This window comes from Euprymna scolopes, chromosome 46 (assembly GCF_053919585.1).
Source record: "Euprymna scolopes isolate OS-2025 chromosome 46, ASM5391958v1, whole genome shotgun sequence".
Lineage (NCBI taxonomy): Eukaryota > Metazoa > Mollusca > Cephalopoda > Sepiida > Sepiolidae > Euprymna > Euprymna scolopes.
The window spans coordinates 18,363,003-18,382,085 of NC_136527.1; the positions used below are offsets into that span (position 1 = coordinate 18,363,003).

At 35.6% G+C, this 19,083-nt stretch overlaps 1 protein-coding gene across 1 annotated transcript in view; it reads left to right on the forward strand.

The window, feature by feature from the left end:
* LOC145270054 (uncharacterized) overlaps positions 1-12,430 on the forward strand; it is a 42,475-nt gene extending 30,045 nt beyond the window's left edge. Inside the window, exons 2-4 of the mRNA XM_080125659.1 lie at positions 2,210-2,400; positions 7,167-7,280; positions 11,712-12,430. Coding sequence (XP_079981785.1) covers positions 2,210-2,400; positions 7,167-7,280; positions 11,712-11,793 — 387 coding nt within the window. The 3' untranslated portion in view covers positions 11,794-12,430. The remainder of the gene's footprint in view (positions 1-2,209; positions 2,401-7,166; positions 7,281-11,711) is intronic.
* The last annotated feature ends 6,653 nt before the right edge of the window (positions 12,431-19,083 follow it).

A 19,083-nucleotide genomic window follows, 5' to 3' on the forward strand; every position in this document is an offset into this window, starting at 1 on the left:
AAAAAATGATGATAAAGTTAAATATAAAATATATCGTTGGTATTGGAGATTTGATAAAGTGTCTTACTTAAGGGAGTGATTCATCAGGAATTTGTTTATGTTGGACTTGAAGACATCCAACTTGTAGTCAGGTGGGAAACTGGCAAATGGAAGAGAGTTCCACAGGCATGCACTTCTAAGAAGGAAGCTTTGTTCATGGAATCTACGTTTTGATTTAGGCACAGATAAAGAGTGGGGAAAATTACTGACTGTAGTTTCAGCTAGATGGTTGTTTTTTGTGAAAGATTAGCGAGGGGGGACCAGAGATTGGAGCTCAGGTGAGCATTTGCTGTGGAAGTAATGATAAAACAAAGAAAGGCTCACAACGTCCCTTCTGTGGGAGAGAGGTTGCAGGGAAGAGAAAAGGGCATCTCCCATTAGGTTACGAAGACTATTTTGTACTGTCAAGGCAGATATGGCAGCAGTACTCCATCCTTGGACGTACTTGGCTTTTATACAGATAGAGAATGGCATCAGCAGTGAGATCTTTTGGAGCAGTAGAAGGATCCTAGCATTTTTCCAGCGACTTTGGCAACATATTTGATGTACGCGTTTTTGTGATCGTCTTTTAATCATGTTAACCTGAAAAGGGTTGATATGCCGTAAAACAAACAAACAACCAACAAATCAATATATCTCCTTCAACGACAGAATCTACAAACGCAATTCCATAAAACTTTTCGATTCGGAATGCGTTATCAACCTCCAACCTTCTTCATGTGTATCTTGTTCGACTCTGGGATCTTTTTGTCGAATTCTGGGATCTGCACGGAATTTTGAACGGAACCTTTCATTTAATCCACGCAGGTAGTAGATAAAGTAAACTTGGTAAAATAAAGTTTTAAGCAACATTCTGGAGGTTGAAGGTTCAATCCTCAGTGTGGGCCATACTCAGAATACAATTGGAATTTTTTTTTTTTTTTTTTTTTTTACACAGTGATCACCACTTATCAAGGTCCGGAAGCCACTCAGGGATAAGGGTTATTGCTAGTACATTACGTTAGTGTGGAGATTTGATGAAGTGTTTACTTAAGGGGGCGGTTCATTAGGAATTTGTTAACGTTGGACTTGAAGACATCCAAGTTGTAGTCCGGTGGGAAGCAAGCAGACGGAACAGAGTTCCACAGGCATGCAGTTCTAAGAAATTGCTTGATTTAATATATAAAATGCTGCCTTTCTGTCTGTCTGTCTGTCTCCATATTTTCAAACTATCTCTTTTAAAATTAAAAGTCGCAGAGCGGCACTAGGGGCCTCAATTGATTGGATTTTTTTCAGACCGTTCTTTTATGGGTCTTTAAATGGTTAAAATGGTTTTTAAGGGGTCAAACAATGGGTTCAAAATAAAAAAAAATCGTAATACATTTTGTACATTCATCTTAGTTTATTTTAAATTTTTAGTCAGTTCATGTGCGCGTCATGTCGTTACTGTGGTAACGTCGCCAGCTTTGAATGCTACAGTTTTGGTTTCGATTCGAGCTGATGGCACCCAAATACTTTTACTTTTAGACAAGTTAAAATATCATATTTAAGCGTATTTTACAACCGCTATATAACTGCTAGTTAACTTTATATAATTTGATGATGCATTTAACATTTTGTAGGTCTTTGTTTAGTAGTTTTTGACTGTTAGCTAGACTCTCGAAAATAGTGATGGCCAATCACTAGTTACTCTACTATTCAATCAGGACAAGTTGGTTCTGCAGCAACAAACAAGGCTTAATTGCTTGACTATTCCACCTTGGACTCTATGAACCACTTATTTTTTCACTATGAACAGAAACTGCACTTAATAATCTAATCAGGATATGTACTAGCAATAATAAAAAAAAAAGAACCTTGACGTTTTCAAAGCATGTGAACCAGACTTTCTCTCTACTATAGCAATAAAGAAATGCTCTGCTGAGCTTGCCCTTGTCCTTTCCAAAACCTTACAATAAATGTCTGGCTGAATCTTAATTTCCCTAATGGCTGGAAAATTGCCTCTGATACCAGAGCCAATTATATTACAAGTTGATAATGCATTTAATCTTTTGTGGGTTTTTGTTTTGTAGTTTTCGACTTTTAGCTGGACACACACACACAATTTCCCTTTATATAATAGATAATGAATTTAACTCAGTTGCCCCAATTTTTTTCTTTATGTAATTACGTGTTCTATTTGTCTCTACAGAAAATCAGTTCAACCGCCCAATTGATGAGCCAAGGTAGCCTGTCATCCATCAGCAGTAACATCAATGCCAGACGCCGTTCAATGCGAATCGCAGCCAACACTCCCCCTCGCGGATGCGAACATCGTCACATTAAGATGTATTCCCCATTTGATTTTGTTACGCCAGAAAAACGCAAGACCAACCGTAAATGGTTAGTGTATTGGATTTTTTTTTTTTTTCTGCACTCATTTTCCCCTCTCCCTTGCCGTTCTTAACCTCTCCACCAACTTATATAATACAGCGTTTCTGCATTTGGTGATTGATTGAAAAGGGGAGGGGTAAAAAAAAAAATCAAATATACAATAAATAAATGTTACCATCTTTCTCTCTCTCTCTCTCTATATATATATATATATATATATAAAATATATTTGTAGTCATCGACATACAGTCCTGTTTCGTTGTATCACAACTCATCAGTGCCGCTAGACTAGCACCTATCCCAAGCCGAGGATCGAACCTAGAACCGTCGTGATGACAGTCGGCAGTTCTACCCTTTGACCACGGAAGCGGTGCCCGCAACTAATCTGTCCGAATGTCTATTTAAATAAACATCCGTCCGCCACTTGTAAAGTGCTCAAATGTTTGTTTGTAAACAAACCGCGAGCTTCGCATTTTTCAGCCTAATTAAGTAGCGAGTGAGATTATTTACGACAGTGCTCAACCCAAAGAGGGGGGGGGGCTTTATAAAATATATTTGTAGTCATCGACATACAGTCCTGTTTCGTTGTATCACAACTCATCAGTGCCGCTAGACTAGCACCTAATCCAAGCCGAGGATATATACTAGCATTTCAGCCTGGCGTTGCCCGGGTGTTTAGAGGTGTATGTTGAGCAAAAAAAAAGAAGTGGTAGTAGGAAGACAAGACTCGAACCCGTACCGCGAAGGAGGAAAAGAACAGGAAACAAACATGACGTCTTTGCTGTTATGACCACCGCCAAACCGGAAGTGACATAGATTTAGATTAAGGCTAGACAATCAGGAGAGGATGCCTTTCGAAAATATCGGTGAAAAAAGCGACCCCCCTCCCTGTAGAAAAGTGCCCAGTTGAGCGTGAAGAAATTAATGTTTCGATATTTGTCGTCTGAAGGTTCGAGCTTCAAAACGATACTGATCGTGTGAAAATCTGTCGCCTCTGTTAAAAGTTTTAGGCAGACATGCAAACATACATTTATATATTGGTAGCTCAAATTTTCGACCCAAACAGATTAAAAAACTTGCCCTATCTCTGAATACCCTTTTATGTAAAATTTCAAATGTTTAGACCAGAAATTGTCCGAGTAATTTGGTAGAGACCGCAGAGTTCATTTTTTTTTTTTTTTTTTTTTTTTTTTAACTTTGACCCCTATTATGACCTTAACATTTACTGTTTTGGGCTCAAATCAAGTTATTAAGTTACATCCATGTCCAAGGAACCTATATCTAAAATTTCAATTGTTTAGACCCAAAATTTGCGGAGGAGTTTGGTAGAGTTCTCAAAGGTCAAATTGTTGAACTTTGACCCCTTAACAGTCAAATTTTGGGTCTGTAGACTTAAAATTAACAGAGTTATTGCGTAGGGATATGTGCACAGACAGACACATAGACACACACACAGACAGACACTTTCACTTATATATATATATACTAGCGAGGGGTATCCAGCGTTTTCCGGGTGTTTGGAGGTGTGTGTGGAAACTCCGGGTGATGGGGGGATTAAAAAAAAAAAAAGTAAGTATGAGGATCGAACCCGAACCCTTGAGGCAAAGTTGTAAATTAAAGTGTGAAAAAAAAAAAAACGTGTGATGTTAACCATTGCCCCACTGCAATATGCTAACGGAAACACGTTTGAATTTATTTAATTACTTGGATTTAGAAGGTGGCCGCTTTAATGAGTTAATGAGGTCAAGTTTGACTGTGGGATTTCATTTACTGCTGAACGCTTTTTTTTTCACCCAAGATGTTATAGGAAAAAGACTAACCCACATACGGCGAGCGACAAATGTTGAATATTTATCTTCCCGAAATCGAGCAAATTAAATAGACAGGCGAGCTTCGTTGTTAACTGAGATATTACGATTTATATGTGATATAAAAAGTTTTTAAAAGTTGTGAAGCGAGCGACCGCTTCTCTGAAAAAAGCCTTTTGTAGACATACAGAAAAAGCGAACACACATACATACATACATACATACATTTTCGCTTTTATATATATACTAGCAAGGAGTACCCGGCGTTGCCTGGGTGTTTTTCGGGGTATGTGAAAAAAACCCGAAAATGTGAAGTGAAAAAAAAAACGAAGCCTTCACGATGCACAGTTGGAAAATAGTAAAGTTTTTAAAAAAAAAAAACAGGTGCGCGTTTTTGATTGACGTGACGGCGATAGGTATTCAGCAGTTAGCATTTTGTGCGGGACAGTTTTGAATGAGGTGAATAAATCGTTTTTTTAATTTTTAAAAACCCGCTCCCTGTTTATTAGGAGGAGCGAAATGAAAGCTACAGTCTGATATGAAGAAGTCAACATTGAACAAACGTTACTTAGCTCTCTTGAGACAACTGGCTATCGACCTGTGATTAGAGTCGAGTTTCGCTTTCTTTTATACCGAAAACCGAATGTAACGCGTGCCGATGCGGGAAATGTCGAATAATTAACGTTTGAAAGTCAATAAAATTAAATAGACAGGCGAGCTCCGTGGGTAACTCTGAGATATTACAATTTATAGATGATATAAAAAGTTTTAAGAAGTTGTGAAGCGAGCAAGCGCTTCTCTGAAAGAAGCCTTTTGTGGACATTGAGGAAAAGCATACATACATACATTTTCGCTTTTATATATATAGAGATATATATATATGTATAAAATGAAAATTACATGAAAATTACAATTGAATTTACCAAAATGATCCAAGATGGTAAAATTAAAGTAAATTATAAATATTAAAGAATTAATATTTATAAAATTATCTCAGCCAGATATATATATATACAGTGATGATCATATTTATTGGCACGGTAAAATAAAAGTTAAATTTTGTCTAATAAATTCTAAAAAAGGGATTAAATTAAAGAAAATAACAAAGTATATTATGTATTTTTAACTGGCCTTTCCGATGCAGCAATCGGATTTTAGAAAAAATAAATAACAAAGGAACAACAAACATAATTGCAAAAAACCCTTGTTCAAAATTATTGGCACGGCTTTGTTTTTCTTTTAGTATCAGTATAATATCAATCAATTTCCGGTTTACGTGCTTTCTGAACTTTTTTATAGCCATATTATGCTTGTTTAACGCTAATTCAGTGAATAATTTTTTTCAGATAATTTTTAGATAGCGATTTATTTAAACTATTATAAGTGACTAAATTATAATTTTCAATCGCCATGGTTAAAACTAAGGAACACAGCGAAGACGTCAGGAAGCTTATTGTAGCATGCCATACCAATGGGGAGGGCTATGATAAGATTTCAAAGAAGCTAAACCTTCCCAAATCCACTGTTAGAGCCATAATAAACAAGTTCAAATCGCAAGGCCACGTTATGAGTTTAGAGGGTAGAGGGAGAAAAAGGATTCTTTCCCCAAGAGATGAACGGAAAATTGTTCGACAAGTAAAACAAAACCCAAGGATCTCTGTTGGGGAGATTGTTGATGAACAGAGCACCTCTGGAGTGAATGTATCTCGACATACAGTTGGTAGAGTTTTGAAGAGAGCTGGTTTAAAAGCATTTCGTCCGAGAAAGACTCCCTTATTGAAGCCTATGCACCTGAAAGCAAGGCTAGCCTTTGCAAAACGTCATATTGATAAAGATGTTGCATTCTGGAAACGTGTTCTATGGACTGACGAAACGAAAATAGAGTTATTTGGCCATAATAAAGTGTCTTATATTTACAGAAAATCTGGCGAAGCTTTCCTGCCTAAGAACACCATACCCACAGTGAAGCACGGTGGAGGCAGTTTGATGTTTTGGGGATCCTTTGCTGCCTCTGGACCAGGGCGACTTGTTAAGGTCACAGGTAGCATAAAAAAGGAAGATTATGTTAAAATATTGGATGAAAACCTGAAAGACTCTGCTAAAGAGCTCTCACTTGGTCGTCGTTGGTAGTTCATGCAAGATAATGACCCAAAGCATTCGGCTAAACTGACTAAGAAATGTCTTGAGGACAATCATATTAATGTTTTGGAGTGGCCATCACAAAGCCCAGACCTTAATCCAATTGAAAATGTATGGAGAACATTAAAATTGAGGGTAATGCAAAGGAAGCCTAAGAATCTTATTCAATTGGAGGATTATTGTCAGGAAGAGTGGGCTAAAATTACTACTGAAGAGTGCAACAACTTGGTTGTAAACTATGAAAAGCGACTGAGGAAGGTAATCAAGGCCAAAGGCTATACAATTGATTATTAAATAAATCGTGCCAATAATTTTGAACAAGGGTTTTTTGCAATTATGTTTGTTGTTCCTTTATTATTTATTTTTTCTAAAATCCGATTGCTGCATCGGAAAGGCCAGTTAAAAATACATAATATACTTTGTTATTTTCTTTAATTTAATCCCTTTTTTAGAATTTATTAGACAAAATTTAACTTTTATTTTACCGTGCCAATAAATATGATCATCACTGTATATATATATATATATATATATATAGTAAACACAGAATATTCTATGTAGCTTACCTAGCTCTACCTACGTATTGAGCACTTTTGAAGTAAATACTTAAAGTTTACGCATAAATTTATACTTTCATATATTAATTTTATATGATTAAATGAAGTAGTTATATATATAACTACTTCATATCTCTGTGTGTCTCTCTCTCTCTCTCTCTCTCGGTCTCTGTGTCTCCCCTCCTCCTCTCCCGCTTTCTTCCCTCTCCCTGTCAGCATTACATGAAAATAAACACACTTTATTACAATTTATTGTTCCTTACGCCTACAGGTGTGATACGGAAACACCTACAAAACTTCGCCGAGAAGTCGAGGCCCTCACTGCAGACATGCAAGCATTGGCATCCCTCACGCCAAACACCTTACGAACTCGAGCAGCTGCAAGGTAGGTTTGAAAAAAAAAAAGAAAGAAATCCTGATTCTGGATAACATGTTTCCGTCTGCATGTTCTTTGATGCTTAATTTTTAATCTCCAAACTGAATTTTATCCCTGTCGGTGGGGCATTAGAATACGCCGACTGCCCCCCTGCAGAGGGTAAAAGTCCCTCAATGGGGGTCCTGGATATGACCTTAAACTATATCCAGTGGTGAGGCCCCAGCTTGTGGGCTTTGGGGAGTGTGGAGCCACCCTTTAATTACCATTGCTCCGAGGTCCACTCTGACCCGGAGTGGTAGTACCTGTTAGGGTCCCAACTATGGGTTAAACAGAAACCGACGTGAAAACAACAAATATATTCTATTAAAAAAATTTTTCTTCAAAATCTTTGAATTCGGCATTAAGTAACCCGAAAAGGGTTGATATGCCGTAAAACAAAAACAACCAACCAACCAATCAAACTGAATTTTAATTTTAGTCTTTGCCTCTCGAAGACTTTCTTTCCGTTCAACCGTCATTGATCTTGCAAATATCAGCTTGAAATATGATTGTTGTTAAATGAAGGTTGTGGTTGAACGAAATTGTCATATTCCAAAATATCATGTAAATTGATTAAGTTTTTTAAATAAGAAAATAAAATTTTATGTGTGAGGAATGTTTTGGATTGCATTCTTGAAGAAACAAAGGGAGATAACTCGGCAATTATTAAAATTTGCTAGATCAGCCCTGTAATACCTACGATTTCCCATTAATAGATCAAAATCGTTTAAAAATGATTTTCTTTATAAAAATAAAAATAAATATAAAGAGGCTCGGGCGACAAGATCAAAGTGTAGTATCTGTTCCGGCAGATTCTGCAAGCAAAGACCATATGTGGGGGCGACCCCACATATAAGACCTTGGTCAATGTAGGGGCAACCCTCCATACCAATTGTCACTATCCAGCTCCCCTACTCCCCGGGGAGTTGGTCCCCATTTCCCCTTCACTCCTCACATTAAAAATCGGCCTTGTGCTCGTGGGGGGGGGGGCAAATAAATACCTTGCCTTTTTCCTGTTCTTGGCCTCTTGGCCTTTGGGCCGGGATCAAAGTGTAGTATCTGTTCTGCAGATGCTGCACTAGCAGTGTCAGAAATTTTGTGAAAACTATTGAATAATTCCACCCGCTATCTTTCGAAGCTTATAACTTCTCGAAAAATGTAATTCAAGCCCTAATTTTTTTTTTTTCAATTAAAGGAGCAAGGACCAAGGTTTCATTAAAAAAAAACAACAAAAAAACAAACAACGTGTTTTTTTTTTGTTTTTTTTTTAAAAGGTTTTAAACTTTGGACTTTACAGGTAAATTTCTAAAAAAAACACTACTTTTTTTTTGTTTTAAATTTGAATATATTATTTATTGATCTTCAATTTGTGGTATATAAAACTTTGGTACATAAATTAATTATTTACTTTTTAATAGACATTTCAAAATGGGGGGCGTAAATTAAAAAAAAACATTTGTCTAAAATATTATCGTCGATTTATTGGAAAGAGCATAAAATTTCACATTGACCCTGAAAATATTGTAAAAATTGAATCAATAGAAAAATTTTGATAGATTTTTAAATTGAAAAATACTGAACTCGTAACATTCAATTAATTTCATTACTATTTAAAAAAAAATATTTCTATTACTTTTAAAATAACTTTATTAGTTTATTTTGGAAGTATAATCCATAAAGAAAATAAACAACCCATTTTTAAAAGAGAAATTGAGTTTTTTTATATTTTATTTGCAGTTTCGTGTTAGGGGTGTCAAAATTTCCTACAAAAATTCTGATACACCTAATTTGCTGCACTTAAGATAATTTGTACCAGTCAATGGAGGGGAAACCTTCTATACTGGGACAATTATTATTTTTGGTAACCAGGGTGCCCCCTTTTTGCCTACTTTTAGGGGAGCTGGTTTTTACCTCACATTAAAAACGGCCTTGTGCCTAATTTGCTTTGGTGGGGAAGCAAATAAATACAATAAAAAATAAAATTACTTCATCCATTTACGTAATTTTAAAAATGTTTTTGTCATGGTTACGTACATCATACAGATCTTTTTTCTTGTTTTTTCTTTTTAATATAGGCGGACAAATAAATAACTTTTTTTTTTTTTTTTTTAAATCATAAATAACGCCGCATTTGGTTTGCTGTTCACAGCTCTGAATTGGACGGCAGGGAAATAATAAAAGGGGAAATAACTCCTAAAGACCAAAAAGTATATTTTGGAACCAGAGTGATCTCCCTTAGATCGGTAAAATCATTACTCGTTTGGGTTCTTTGTTATTGTACCTATTTACAATGCCTCCCCACGGGACAGAGTTAGACACCAGGGTCGTTTTTTAATGTGGAGAAAAGGTACAAAAAAATAAAAACAGTCGTGGATGATTTCTCCTCCACTGAAAGAGAACAAGAAATGGAAGTGCCGCACTGCCGCATCTGAAGAACAGGCCAAAAGGCGTTATTGTAACGAAATCCGACAACCAAAAAAAAAATGAGTTGTCATTTAAAAAAACAAAACAAAACAATTATGTTTTTTGTTTTTTTTTCTCAATTTAATCTAATTATGTTATAATTAGTTACTGCATTGTTGCATAAAACATGTACTTTGTATAAATAGATGATTGTGTGACATCCGCCATTAATTATTAAAAGATGGACCGAGTTAATTTATGTACACACTTGAAATTTGAGAGTTTTCGAAAACTGTTTTCTTTAGTAATCTATTTTCTATCTTATCGTTTTTCATAATTTTTGGATATGTTACTTAACTGCAACATGACAATTTAAAGATGGCAATAATAGTCCGCAATAAATAAATTAATAAATAATACTCATTTTTTTTTTTTTTTTTTTTTTTTTTTTTTACACGGTGGTGGTCACCACTTATCAAGGCCCGGAAGCCACTCAGGGATAAGGGTTATTGCAAGTACAGTACGTTATCTCAATAATGAATTTCAATTAAATAATATATATACCATTCGGTACGGACCCGACCATGGAAGATCAGATAATGAATAAACGTGGATTTATAAGACAAAAAAATCTAACCTTGATCACCCTTCAGGGCTCGTGGCGCAGTGGATAGAGATGTTGAATCTCTACGGTTTCAAGTTGGAATTGTCTAAAGATAACGGTTTCAATCCTACCCAAAGCCAGCCAGAGGATACTTGGCCAAAATCGTGGTGAGACGACAACAACAATGGAAGGCAGTAATTACAATGAATGCAGTTAGGAGATTCAAAGTTCCTATCCGTTGCGGTTACCACCTGACGAAGGCCAGAGGATGAGTTGGCCGAAACGTCGGGAAACGGCTAATGAGGATGATAGTCCGCAATAAATAAATTGATGACAATTCAATATTTCAATTTTTATATTTCTTTCGTGCACCTGTTATAAAGTTACTCTGGGTTGGAAGGAAATGACACTCAAAGATGGGTCCTGGATATGACCTTAAACTATATCCGATGGTGAGGCCCCACCTTGCGGACCTTAGGGAGTGTGGAGCCACCCTTTAATTGCCATTGCTCCCAGGTCCACTCTGACCCGGAGTGGTAGTACCTGTTATGGGTTAAATAGAATCTGACTTTAAAAAAAAAAAAAAAAAAAAATATACTCCATTAAAAATCATTCCTCAAAATAACTAGATTCAGCATTAAATAACCTGAAAAAGGTTGATATGCCGTAAAACAAAAACAACCAACCAACACTCAAAGATAAGAAAAGTAGTCCGTATAATTAAAAAAAATTTTTTTTTTTTTTTTACAAGGGAGTTATCACTTATTAAAGTAACAGTGTAACACTCGTTGTGTTGGGGTTAATTTGATTACTTCAAGGGAAGGTTCCATTAGAACTTGTTTACATTGGATTTGAAGGCTATGATATTGTAGTTGGCCAAGAAGCATGCCAGTGGAACAGTTTCCCAGGTGGGCAGTTCTAGAAAAGGAGCTTTGTTCATGGAATCTGAATTTAGATTTAGACACAGATAGAGAGTGGGGGAAATTGTTGATAATGTTTGTAGCTAGTCGAGTGTTTTTGTGAACGTTAGAGCGGAGACAGGCTTGCAACGCCTCTTCTGAAATGATTGATGTGAATTGTTTAATTTGATGCATTTTTTTTTTGTTTTTTGTTTGTTTTTTTGTTTTTTTTTTGTTTAAATAAACCTAATCTAAAAAAAAAACTGTTTTATTGCGTGTATCTATTTTTTTTTTTTTTTTGTTTTTAATTGATATTTTTACATTATTAATTGATGCTTGGCAATTCATTGAATCTTTTCGAAATTGTCACACATTTTTTATTTTTTATTTGTTAAAATAAATCTACTCTAAAAAAAAAAAACTTCTGTTTTATTGTGTGTATCTGTTTTTTTGTTTTTTATTTTATTGACATTTTTTTTTTTTTTTTTTTTCCAGGCGTAAGAACTCTACTTCCCCGAAAAAGAGTGCAAGAAAACTGACTTCATCCAGTAGCATCCGAATTGAGAGTCTGATCTAATCCTAACACGTCATAGTCTTTCAACTCTGGGAAATCTACGCAGAAGATCCCATTTTTTTTGTTGTCATTTCTTGCTTTCCGCTTCCATTTTTTATTTTTGAGATGACGATTTCTCTCCCTTATTTCCCCAGAAGGGAACGTCTCGCTTCTTTGGCTGTCGGCGTGAATATTTTGTTTTCTAACTTTCAGACTAATCTTAGCCCCACCTACCCTCCCTCCTCCTATCTTTTAAAAATCTTGTGCACCCCTCCATGCATCGAATGGAGAGTTTGAGAATAAGAGGAGCAAATTAAGGTTGGAGAGGGGGTGTAAAAGAGTTTGTTTTTTTTGTTTTTTTTTTCAGAACCACATGTCTGCAGAAATGTTTTTATTTTGAGGGGAAACGTGTGTTGGTGGTGATTGGCTTCATTCTAAGAACTAGTGTACGTCCTCCGTCAAAAAATAACAAAAAAAAAAAGTTTGCCGCTCCTACACTATTAGAATAATATTAAGAGTTTTAAAACTGAATTTCACATGAAAATAATGGTATCTACGTATCTTGTGATGGATGGCTCTCATCTGGGTGAGGCCCCGTGTTTTGACAAGCTTCTGGGTTTGACCTTTACTCCTGATCTGAAAGGGAACACGTACATCAAGTCTGTTGCCAAGGTCGCTGGAAAGATGGTGGGATCCTTCTACCACTCCAGAAGATATCTCACTACTGATGAAATTCTCTATCTATATAAAAGCCAAGTACATCCAAGGATGGAATACTGTTGCCATATCTGGACAGGAGCTGCTAAAAACAGCCTATCCTGCCTTGACAGAGTACAAAAATAGACTTCGTGGCTTAGTGGGGGATGCCCTTTTCTCTACCCTGTGACCTCTCTCCCACAAAAGAGACGTTGCGAGCCTATCCTTGTTTTATCGTTATTTCCATGGCAGGTGCTCGTCTGAACTCCAATCTCTGGTCCCCCCTCGCCAATCTTTCACAAAATACACCCGTCTAGCTGAATCCACTGTGAAAAATTTCCCCCACTCTATATCTGTGCCTAAATCAAAACGCGGATTCCATGAACAAGGCTTCTTTCTTAGAACTGCACGCCTGTGGAACTCTGTTCCGTCTGCCTGCTTCCCACCTTGATACAACTTGGATGTGTTCAAGTCCAACGTTAACAAATTCCTAATGAACCGCCCCCTTAAGTAAACACTTCATCAAATCTCCACACTAACGTAATGTACTAGCAATAACCCTTATCCCTGAGTGGCTTCTGGGCCTTGATGAGTGGTGATCACCGTGTAAAAAAAAAAACTCCTTGTATATATTTAAGATGATTATATCCAAAAATTACGAAAATCGATAAGGTAGAAAATTATGTATTAAAGAAAATAAAAATAGAATTTGATGAAAACAATCGTAAGACACACAGTTCAAAAGAAAGGCAATTTTCCATTTTGATTTAAACAAGATGGCGGCAATTTTTCACCTGCTAACAAGATTAAAGTTTTTTGTTTTTTTTAATAATTCAGTAATATTCAGGTAATTTCGACTGCATAATTTGGAAACTAGCATTTTAATTTATTAGAATTGAAAAAAAAAATCAGTTGAAACCATTTTTGATGTCCCCTGGGTACTTTTGGGGCTAAATGGGTGAGAGGTAAATGCTGAACTTAGTCATTTTTCTTTTTCTGCCTCGTTCACTGTGTTTATTTACTTGCTTTAACGCATGAAGTTAATCGCCACCAGATACGAGCGGGGAAGAAAGTCGTTATTGTGCTCCCTAATAATTTAAAGAAAAAAAAAATTTTATTTGCTAACAAAAAAGAAAATAACTTGGATGCAAAATATTTTTACTATATATTTTTGTGTTTCTCTGCCTTGTAATATACATTATCGAAAGATTATTTGAAGTTCATGCCATGCGCAGAGTAAGAGGTGAGATGAGAGAGACCCCGCCCCCTCCCTCTCCCTTTCTTTTTTTTTTTTTTCCTTGCATAAAAAAAAAACCCCTGAAGGTCAGAGGTTACATCGATTGAAACGTTGTGAAAATAATACCTAAAGATGGGAACAGTTGTTCGAAGAATCCAAATAATCCGAAATGCTAAAAGGTCTGACATGTTTTAAAGTTCATTTTTTTTATTTTATTTTATTTATCTTTATTTGTTTTTTTTTGTTTGTTTTTTTTGGTGTTTTTTTTTTGCAAGTTTTTTATTTTATTTATTTGTTTTTTATTTTTATAATTTTTTTTTTTTTTGCAAGCGCACGAAAAAAAATAAAGGTATTTTGCACAAATCTATATAATCTGAAATGCTAAAAAGTCTGACATGTTTTAAAAAAGTTTATTTTATTTATTTATTTTTTTTTTTTTTTTTTTTTTTTTTTTTTTATGTTTATTTTATTTTTTTGCAAGTGCACAAAAAAAGTATTTTACGCAAATCCAAAAAATCTGAAATTAAAAAAAAAAAAAATTTTTTATTTGTTTTTGCAAGTGCACCAAAATAAAAAAAAATAAATAAATAAACGTATTTTGCATAAAACCGGATTCCATCTTTCTAAAGATATAATAAATGAGTATTTTAAAATATCGGCAGATAACTACCCTAACCCTAACCCTAACCCGTTTTTCTGTGGATGGCCAAAAAGAAAACCATCATGATAGAAAACATTTACTTTATAGTAATTTTAATGTAAAAAAATGGAGATACAACAACAAAACAAAAAAAAAATAGTGAACCTGACATTAAGTTTCATGAATAAATAATTGTTACGTTGTCGTGTCATAAAATGAGCGTGTGTTGTATATTGGTTGAAATTGGAATGGAGATATTAAAACGTGTCTATTGAGTGTTTGATTATCTTATCAGAGTTAATGTCGTTGTGTGTGATCGTCTAGTGGTCTTTCTATTACATATGTTCATATGCTGTTAAGTGTGAATATGTGTGTGACAGGTCATTTGAACATACCTTCTGCCATTTTGTTGGTCCATCTGGAAATTCTTGTCTGGGAGGGAGACTTGATACCTGTTTTTGGGGACAAAGATTTATTTCACTCCAAGACAAGAAATTGGTTCTATAGTTTTTTTTTATTCACCTTCCAGTTTGTTTGCAGAAGATTGGAAAGTGAATTTGGCCTGTGTTTTCTTCTTCTAGGTCTTATTTCTACCACGTCAGCGTTTGTTCCCCCCCCCCCCGTCTGCTCTCTTCCAAGTCCCAACCAAATTTCCTCGATTTAGCTAACCTGATCACATGACTCACACGCAATCAAATCAGCTGATCTTGACTTCCGGTCAATGTGTATACACTATAACTCACACTCTTCCTCTCTCTCTCTCTCTCTATCCATTCTCTAACATAAGTTTTGGTAAAAAAACAAAACAAAAGTGTATAGCAGCAAATGAAAACTTGTTTATTTTGGTTCCCCGCCCCAACAAAGGAGGGATTGAACCTAGTAATTCACTTCTGTTCGTTTGTTTTCACTTTTCTCAATAAATAAATAAATGCCAAAATACCTTCCATACCTTGCGATTGATGAATCAGATACTGAATTATAAATCATGCTAGAAGTCTGCCTAAAGATGTTAACATCGGACAAGCTGTCCAAACTGGGACAGAACCTAAATTTTTGACAATAAATAGATAAATTTTTTAAACTTATCAAAGGAGTTGTGTTTGAAGGCTATGTTAATGCTGTTCGTAGGAAACACTGGACAGGAGTTAGCATATAAAAGAATGACAATATTAAAAATTTTCAATAATTTTCAAATATACTGGCATTTCAACCCAGCGTTGCCCGGGTGTTTGGAGGTTGAGCAATGAAAAAAAAAAAAGCGGTCATCTTTTTTAACTTTGACCCCTATTATGAACCCCTTAACATTTGTTTTAGACTCAAATCAAGTTAAATTAGATCCATGTCCAAGGAACCTATATCTAAAATTTCAAGTGTCATATACCCAAAATTGTCGGAGGAGTTTGGTAGAGTTCTCAAAGGTCAAATCGGTGAACTTTGACCCCTTAACAGCCAAATTTCTGGCCGAAAACTGATTACAAAGATTTTCCCAAATCTCAGTACCCTGTATATCAAATTTCGAGTCTGTAGACTGAAAATTGACAGTTATTGCGTAGGGAAATGTATACACACAGACAGACACTTTCACTTTTATAGATGTATAAATTACGCTTATTTGTAAACATAATGTATTGTACAAAATGATAGGTGGTTGATGTCCCTAATTTTCGAGAATAATATCTCTTCTTCAGAGGAGAAAATAAAAAGAAATGTGTACAACTGTTCGGTGAGGATTTCCTTTGTTTTATTTTTCTTTATTTTCGGAAGTCAGTGTTGCAGACTGGCTGTCAAATTAATGCAAACACAACTCCTTCCACACAATGCTTCAAGCAAACTATATCCTTTTCTTTTTAAATTTATTAATTTTAAAAGTGGATTTTTTTTTTTTTTTTTTTTTTTTTGTAAATATCTGTACGAGTTATAAAATATTAGTCTTCCATATTTAAAAAAATAAAAATGACCTTGTGTCAAACTTGCCCTTCTTGTGCAGCTTTAATGTTGATGAAAAAAAACCTTGCTATTTTATTTAATTGCTTTTAATGTTTGTGCATTTTTGTTGATATTGGTTCATGTGAATTGGTACATGAATGAATGGTTAACAAAATATTTGATTTCTGGGTTTTTTAACAGTTTCCACTTTATTTAAAAAAAAAAAAAAAAAAAAAAAAAAGTAGGATGTACATAATCAGGATGAAACAAAAACATCATATTCCAAAAATAATGTCCTGCCTTGATAGAGTTCAAAATAGACTTCGTAGCCTCGTAGGAGATGTCCTTTTCTCTTCCTTGCAACCTCTATCTCACAGAAGAGATGTTGTGAGTTTGTCTCTGATGTATCGTTATTTTCATGGCAAGTGTTCGACTGAGCTTCAGTCTATGGTCCCTCCTCGCTAAACTTTCACAAGAAACACTCGTCTAGCTGTAAACACTATCAATAATTTCCCCCACTCTTTATCTGTGCCTAAACCTAAACATAGATTTTTTTTTTTTTTTTTTTTTTTTTTACACAGTGATCACCACTTATCAAGGCCCGGAAGCCACTCAGGGATAAGGGTTATTGCAAGTACATTACGTTAGTGTAGAGGTTTGATGAAGTGTTTACTTAAGGGGGCGGTTCATTAGGAATTTGTTAACGTTGGACTTGAAGACATCCAAGTTGTAGTCCGGTGGGAAGCAGGCAGACGGAACAGAGTTCCACAGGTGTGCAGTAATTCCATGAACAAAGCTTCTTTCTTAGAACTGCACGCCTGTGGAATTGTCTTCCGTTTTCCTGCTTTCCAGCTGACTACAATATGGTTGTGTTCAAGTCTAACATAAATAAGTTCTTGATGAGCCGGTTCACTTAAGTTAACAAATTTACCAAATTTTCATTACTAATGATTACTATATTGTCCAATTTCTACTGTACCCTCTTTAACCCTTATCCTTGAGTGGCCTCTTGGCCTTGATAAGGGGTGACTCCTATGTAAAAAAAAAAAAAAAAAAAAAAAAAAAAAAAAAAAATTGTAAATTGATCAAGGTAGTTTGTTTGAAGAAAATCATTAATTAATGGGAATTATTTTGCAAGTTTTTGAGTCCTCCCCCAAATAGCTTGTGTGACGAGCACTCCTTGGAAAATCAAATTTTATGAGTATCTCTCTTTTTTTCTTTTTTTTTTTTGCCCCCCCCCTCCCATCCCTACAAAAGGAGGGTGGACCTGTAAATTCATCCTTGTCCGTTTGTCTGACTGCATTTTTTCTCAGTAAAGAGAATTCTATATAAAAGCCAAGTACGTCCAAGGATGGAATACTGCTGCCATATCTGGGCAGGAGCTGCTAAAAACAGCCTATCCTGCCTTGACAGAGTACAAAATAGATTTCGTGGCTTAGTGGGGGATGCCCTTTTCTCTACCCTGCAACCTCTCTCCCACAGAAGAGACGTTGCAAGCCTATCCTTGTTTTATCATTATTTCCATGGCAGGTGCTCGTCTGAACTCCAATCTCTGGTCCCCCCTTGCCAATCTTTCACGAAAAACACCCGTCTAGCTGAATCCACTGTGAAAAATTTCCCCCACTTTATATCTGTGCCTAAATCAAAACGTGGATTCCATGAACAAAGCTTCTTTCTTAGAACTGCACGCTGTGGAACTCTGTTCCGTCTGCCTGCTTCCCACCGGACTACAACTTGGATGTGTTCAAGTCCAACATTAACAAATTCCTAATGAACCACCCCCTTAAGTAAACACTTCATCAAATCTCCACACTAACGTAATGTACTTACAATAACCCTTATCCCTGAGTGGCTTCCGGGCCTTGATAAGTGGTGATCACTGTGTAAAAAAAAAAAAAATTGGAATTTTAAAAAATTTTGCACAAACATTAAACATGATATGAGTAAAAAAAAAAGTAACAGAACGGATTTTCCGGAAAACTCCGGTATTCCCCTAGGGGTGCCTTTCGGGTTAAAATGGCTAAAAGTGACACTTGTGTGCTTATAAAAAAAAATTGATGCCTTGAATTTTTATAAAACTTTCTGAAAATGTTGTAACTAATTGATTTTCGTATAATTTTGTTTGTCTATACTTCGCGATAACTCTTGGGTGTGCCCCCGGGGCTCTTTTAAGGTTAATAACAACACTTGATTTTTGGGACTATTTTACCGTATTTGTCCAAAATTTTCTGTGTATGTCTATTTAGCAGTTTTGCATGGTGCTGAACTCAAAGTTAAATTTTAAGACCTTGGGGACTTTTGGGGGGGGGGGCAAATGATGAACTTAGTAATTTCTTTTTTTTGCAGCAGAACTCAAATTTATATATGTCAAGGCGTAAAACTGCACCGTTTGTTCATTTTCATCAGGATTTGAAGTCCCCTGGGGACTTCTGGGGCTAAATGCGGGGGGGGGGGGCATTTTTTTAATGCCTCGTTCACTGTGCACTCATGGGGGACCATACATCCTTCACTTGTTTTTATATAAAACTACTTGATCAGTTTACGTGATTTTTGGAATATGATATGTTTGTTACATCGGTTACATACATCATACAGATTTTTTAGTTTTGTTTTATAATATAGGGTGAATTCTGGACAAGAACCATTTTGTGATTTACCCCCTCCCCTTTCTTCCAAAATGCCAACAAAACAGAATTGACTTTAAAAAAAATTGATGCAGTCTCTGTGGCGCAGCTGGTTAGCGCGTTCGAATTTCAAATGCGAAAGGTTGGTGGTTCGAACCCACCCAGGGACGATTTTTTTTTTTGTTATTAAA